Source organism: Nothobranchius furzeri, chromosome 7 (assembly GCF_043380555.1).
Source record: "Nothobranchius furzeri strain GRZ-AD chromosome 7, NfurGRZ-RIMD1, whole genome shotgun sequence".
Taxonomy (NCBI): domain Eukaryota; kingdom Metazoa; phylum Chordata; class Actinopteri; order Cyprinodontiformes; family Nothobranchiidae; genus Nothobranchius; species Nothobranchius furzeri.
Genome location: NC_091747.1, coordinates 67,108,403 through 67,114,370, shown reverse-complemented (window position 1 = coordinate 67,114,370; position 5,968 = coordinate 67,108,403). Strand labels below are relative to the sequence as shown.

The 5,968-nt window shown below is 52.5% G+C and overlaps 1 protein-coding gene across 1 annotated transcript; it reads left to right on the top strand.

Annotated features, from left to right (window-relative positions):
* Window positions 1-500: 500 nt before the first annotated feature.
* LOC107382402 (aspartate aminotransferase, cytoplasmic) lies at window positions 501-5,620 on the top strand. Its single transcript, XM_015954530.3, has 9 exons — window positions 501-747; window positions 1,522-1,703; window positions 1,818-1,941; window positions 2,071-2,183; window positions 3,763-3,867; window positions 3,944-4,094; window positions 4,172-4,337; window positions 4,471-4,613; window positions 4,837-5,620. The coding sequence occupies exons 1-9, from the start codon at window positions 639-641 to the stop codon at window positions 4,974-4,976; spliced, it is 1,233 nt and encodes a 410-aa protein (XP_015810016.3). The 5' UTR covers window positions 501-638; the 3' UTR covers window positions 4,977-5,620.
* Window positions 5,621-5,968: the final 348 nt, after the last annotated feature.

The window sequence follows — 5,968 nt, the reverse complement described above, 5'->3', positions numbered from 1 at the left end:
AAAAAAAATTAAAGTAAAATATAAAATTTACCAGTAAACTAAGTTGCCTTGTATGCCCTAAAGCTCTCTCTCTCTCTCTCTCTCTCTCTCTCACACACAAACACACACACACACACACACACACACACACACACACACACACACACACACACACACACACACACACACACACACACACACACACACACACACACACACACACACACAGGCTGTACTCCCTAATAGGTTCGACTTTTCCTCTACGCAGCAAACGCATGGATGAAAGGGAGGTCCAGTGTTCTCGTTCCGGTCCCACAGGGACATTTTCGGATGCAACGGGAACCATAGAGATAATACGGCCACTTCCGCATCTTATTTTCTTGTTTTTACTCCGAACATTGGCGCTAAAATAAAGGCTTGAAAGCTTTTCCTCACTGAAAAGTTATTGTTTTTCTGGTAGTTACTTATTTCTGATTTCTGACCGAATTACACGAAGGGACCCATGACCCGGAAGTAGGTGGGCGTGCTAGGGGCGGGGCTATCAGTGGTCCGGAACCAGGTGAAGGTGAACCCGGCTTGTTTCACTCCGCCCGTCGCTGGAGCTCCTGTCACCCGTCTCCTTGTGCTCCCAAACGGGATAACCTGCTTTGGCCTGAGCCATGTCGGTGTTCGGTGAGGTCCCGCAGGCGCCGCCCGTAGCCGTCTTCAAACTGACTGCTGACTTCCGGGAGGACAGCCACCCTGTGAAGGTGAACCTGGGAGTTGGAGGTAAGAGGCGGTAGCGGAGCGGTAGGTAAGCCGGGCAGGGACGTCAGCTGCCCGGCTGTGGTGATGCTAGCTGACGTTAGCTCCGCTCCGCTGTGACCTTCGTTACAAGCTAGCCCTGCTGCTAACGCGCCGCAGCTGGTGTGAGTGAAGCTGCGGTGTCGTGTCTGCGTGGGTTGACGCAGGTGTGGTTCTGCTTCGTCCATCTGCTAGTTTGACCTCTCCGGCTAGTCCCAGGACATGAACCCGCTCTGGAAGCGCTGGCCTCCAGACCTGCGATGGTTTTTAGGTTTGTGTTGGAAAGCATCTGTGAGATTTCAGACGCACCACGTGCTTGTTGACCTGTCTGTGTCTGACATGCCTCAGAAGCAGGTCACACACTCGTCCTGGCCTGGCTTTCTTCAGCCATGTTTGTTGTAATGTGAGTCCCGAAGTGCGCTCCAAGGCCAGGAGTCGTAAGCGCCTGACCCTCCAGGTCTGTTCCCCCCGTGGTCAGGTAACCGGATGCTCCAGTCCAGCACGAAGTAGCACGAGCTCTTCAGAGGTCACAGGGGTTTGGTACCTCCTGAATCCAGACTGGTGACAACACTCTGAGAACTTAGAAGAGCGTGAACGTGAGCTTTTACTGTCCTCTGCAGGTGGGGTTTGCTTCCAGCTGCAGGAGGAAGCCCGGGACGCCTCACTGCAGATTTCATCGTAGATGTTGACCATGCGGGCTTAGGTTGACGGTGCATTTGCTGGCAACTAAAAGTGTCTTGCTGCTCGTGTCCCCTCCAGCTTACCGTACGGATGATTGCCAGCCCTGGGTGCTGCCTGTGGTGAAGAAGGTGGAGCACCTGATTGTGCAGGATGATGGCCTGAATCACGAATACCTGCCCATCCTCGGCCTGCCGGAGTTCCGCTCTGCTGCGTCTAAGGTCGCCCTGGGAGACGACAGCACTGCCATAAAGGAGAACAGGGTGAGCGGCACACCCAGACACAGCTGTACACAAGTATCAGTGCTGGTTCTGAGACGGCGCCAGTGTTCTGGTTCCTGTGTGGTCCTGCTCCCATGTCTCTGCTCTCCACTGCAGGTTGGAGCCGTCCAGGCTCTGGGTGGGACTGGAGCTCTCAGGATTGGAGCAGATTTCCTTCGGCGGTGGTACAACGGTGTCAACAACACCGCCACGCCCGTCTATGTCTCTGCACCCACGTGGGGTCAGTGTCAGGCCTGAGGCTCTGCTGCAGCAGATCAAAAACCAAAAATATCCAAAAGATCTGAGTTTTCCTAGTTTCCAGTGATGTTTGATTCACCTGCACCCACTGCGTGTTCTTTCCTTACTGCAGAGAACCACAACGGCGTGTTTACCGATGCTGGCTTTAAAGACATCCGCTCGTACCACTACTGGGACGCTGCTAACAGGGGCCTGGACTACGCCGGCCTCCTGCATGACCTGGAGGTATCTACTCAGGCCCTGCACTCGAACATTCACCATAACGGCTAAGAGCGGGTTGGGTAGGCAGGTTTGTGCCCTAAGGCAAAGTGAGTGGCTGAGACGTTACGGATGAAATTCGCCATCACACGCTGGCACTGATAACTTCAGACAGCCTCGAAGGACCCATAAGTAGGATTTTAACCGTGAGATCAGCAGTCTCACGCTCTCCAGAAGCCTTTTACTCCTACGAAGCCACAGCATCCTTTTGTTTTACTCTAATATCGGTTAGAGGAGGCTAGACGCTAACGACGAGCTGACCACAATCAGAATATCCTTTATTGTCAAAGTGAGACGTACAACCAAAGGAGATGCAGCCCCAGTATCAGGATAAATAAAAGACAAATGAAGTAACCAAATATAGAAATAGGGAAGCAGCATATGTACACTAGATGCCACAGCCCATCGGCACCACCCCTTATTGAGGAAATGTAGAACTTGTAGAGACAGAAGCTCACACAGACACTATGACGTCCATATGTAGTGTAATATAAACGTAAACGACAATGCTGACGGCGAATTAGAAACCAGTAAAATCATCTGATCTTGAACTAGATGTGCTGTAAAACCACCCTGAGTTGTATGCTTGCACTGCCCCCTAGTGGCAGGAAACAACACGTTCTACTTTTGGGGAATGGGCAGCACGTAAGGGGCTACGAGAAAACGGCTCAGGGGTCCACGAGCCAGAACAGGTTGGGAACCACCATCGGTTATTCCTTCTGGATCGGTGCTGCATTCTCAGTCATCCTGGACACGACCATCCTGAGAGATTTAATTGAAAACGGCTAAACTTTTCTGGTTACCTTGAAGAGGCTTTACCTCTCATCCAAGAGGCTCCTTCAGTTGGGTCGTGGTCAGAAACAAACACACGGATTAGGATTGATATTGATGCATCACGAAGTGACCCCGACCCTAACCCGACTCACAAAAGGTTCATAATCATAAATGAATGCCAAAGACCGCTGAGAGGCGAGGCAGGAACTCGAGTTACACGTGCTGCCTGGACACTTTAGTGGGACGGACCAGTGGGCGTCCAAACCCGCAGTGGTGGAGGCTTTTTCGTTAGCGTCAGCCGCTAAACGTGACGTTTCCTCATCAGGAGGATTAGAACCAAACACAACAGCAGCAGCAGCTTTAGCGTTACCGTCCCGCTCAGACGGAGCGGCTGCTGCGGGTTCCTCCCGACCGTCGAGGAAGGATGGATCACATTTAGCAGCTTGTTTCATAAAACAACGTCGTTACTTTGCTGCAAAGCTGAGGCAGCGCTAGGAGCGTCCACGCTTTCCGTGCTGTAGGCTCGTCCCTTGCCTTTGAGCCAGGCATTAGCATGGAGCACGAAGCAATGATTGGTGGGTTTATTGGCTGCTAAACATCATACAGACTAACTTCTCCGAGCTTCAGCTGTGACTGTCCTGGTAGATAGAAACGTGGCTTCTGACACCAGACTAGTCATCCTCCCCGACAACACGGCGGGCCACCCTGGGCTTGGGTTTCTGGGGGAACCCTGGGACATCTTGTTGTTTTAATGGTGACTGTCTTTCAACAGAACGCTCCAGAACACTCCATCTTTGTCCTCCACGCCTGTGCTCACAACCCCACCGGCACCGACCCCACCCAGGAGGAGTGGAAGGCCATAGCAGAGGTCATGAAGGTAAAACAGGACGCTGTGTTTGCGTGGGAGATGTCTTGTGGACCTGGAAGCTAAAGTCACCACGTCTGTTTTTCAGAGGAGGAAGCTGTTTCCGTTCTTTGACTCGGCCTATCAGGGGTTCGCATCTGGAGACTTGGACAGAGACGCCTGGGCCATCCGCTACTTTGTCTCCGAGGGCTTCGAGCTCTTCGTTGCTCAGTCCTTCTCCAAAAACTTCGGGCTGTACAGTGAGTAGACCCGCGGGCGTGTGGGGCTGGGTGTGCGTCACGGCCCTCATGCTGACACTTCCTGCTGTGGTTGTCAGACGAGAGGGTGGGGAACCTGACGGTGATCGCCAGGGATGGTGACAACCTGAGCCGCACCCTGTCCCAGATGGAGAAGATTGTGAGGACAACCTGGTCCAACCCACCATCTCAGGGAGCGCGGATCGTCAGCAAGACCCTCAACAGCCCTGAGCTGTTTGCAGAATGGTATGCTCCTCGTCTCCATCCCACAACTCCAGCGGTGTTCTACCCGTGGCCGTGCCACGCGCGTGTACAACACACCTCCACGTCTCTCGGTGACGCTCGCTGTTGGGATGTTTTTGTGTTTCTGTGGCTGTAGGAAGGAAAACGTGAAGACCATGGCTGACCGCGTCCTGTTGATGAGGGATCAGCTGAAGACCAAGCTGGTGGGTCTGGGCACCCCAGGAACCTGGGACCACATCACCCAGCAGATTGGGATGTTCAGCTTCACTGGCCTCAACTGTGAGTGTGTGACACAGCGAGCAGCTCAGAGGAGCTCTAGCTGGTTCCCCTGCGACAGCTAGCTGCTGGTCTGGGTCTGCTGACGTGTGAAACAGCATTGTGTCGCCCAGCTCTTGCTTGACCTTGTGTGACCGTCTGAGACTTGAGCTGAAGTGCAGAATGAAGAAACGATGAAGGTAAAACCCTCAGGTGACTCCTTCCTCTGTGCTCTTGTGTCCTGCAGCCAAACAGGTGGAGTACCTGATCAAAGAGAAGCACGTGTACCTGATGGCCAGCGGTCGCATCAACATGTGTGGTCTGACTTCCAAGAACATGGACTACGTGGCCCAGTCCATCCATGAGGCTGTCACCAACGTCCAGTAAAGGCTTCAGCACACACTCCTCCTGCGTGTCGTCTGTTACAGGAAGCACTGTCCTGCCTGCCCCAGCCTACTCCTCTCCTCTGATTGGTTAAACTACTTGAACCAAGCAGGTGTGAACCTCCCGGGGGTCTTGTTAGAAGACACACAGCCTGTGGATGAAATCCCCTGATTTAGATGAAACATTTAACCATGAAGGAGCCGTAACCACGGGTAACGTGCACTTCCTGAGCTGCTGCTAGTGGCTCGTCCTGGTTTTAGGTCTCTGCTCCACCCCGACCAGGCTGCTCTTTTATCTGTGTGTTGTGCATGTGCAGCTTTCCTGTTGGACTTTTACCTGACGCCACTAAAGAAGTGAGTCGCACACTCCGCTTTTATGTTAGGGTCTAGAGAAGGACATTCGTGTTCTACTGAAGGTTTCACCTTCATGCCCAGTCACCGTCTATCCACATGTTCAGAGCTCCTCTGAGCCTCCAGAGAAGAAGTCCCGAGTCCAGCTGATCCCTCACGGCCACCGTCCTACGTTCCAGTGATCTTAGCAGTGGCAGACTAGTATGTTCATGCTCAAATAAATGATTAAACCCAAACTCGCCTCTTTAACGTTTGTGGCTTCAGTGTGAAATAAAAGTCCACCCAACTGAGAACTAACAGGATCTGCTTGAACGAGTCTTTCTTACGGGTCTACCCCGGTTTGTTCCTGCATCAGTCACCTCCAAAGCTGTTGCTCTCCTGGTGAGGTGTGCATGAACTGGTGTGATCTCCGAGTACAGCAGTGCCACTGGATGCACTGGTGACCTTTAACCCTGCCAGCATTCACTGCTTCAGCCCACTAGGAGGCTCCTGATGGACAGGAACGTCTTTGGACCCCAGCTGGGACGCATTCTGATTTAAGTTGTGTGTTTTTATAGGAAGGAGCAAAGTCAAACGTAACTGTTCTAAACCTTAATTGTGAAATAAGGACTAAATACGAGTTTATACGACTGTTTCTGTAGGAGA

What these genes read in the sequence shown, in the direction of transcription:
- LOC107382402 (XM_015954530.3), top strand. Translation starts at nt 639, where the DNA reads ATGTCGGTGTTCGGTGAGGTCCCGCAGGCGCCGCCCGTAGCCGTCTTC. An exon ending in GGTGAACCTGGGAGTTGGAG is followed by an intron (nt 748 to 1,521) that starts GTAAGAGGCGGT and finishes TGTCCCCTCCAG; the next exon opens with CTTACCGTACGGATGATTGC. An exon ending in CCATAGCAGAGGTCATGAAG is followed by an intron (nt 3,868 to 3,943) that starts GTAAAACAGGAC and finishes TCTGTTTTTCAG; the next exon opens with AGGAGGAAGCTGTTTCCGTT.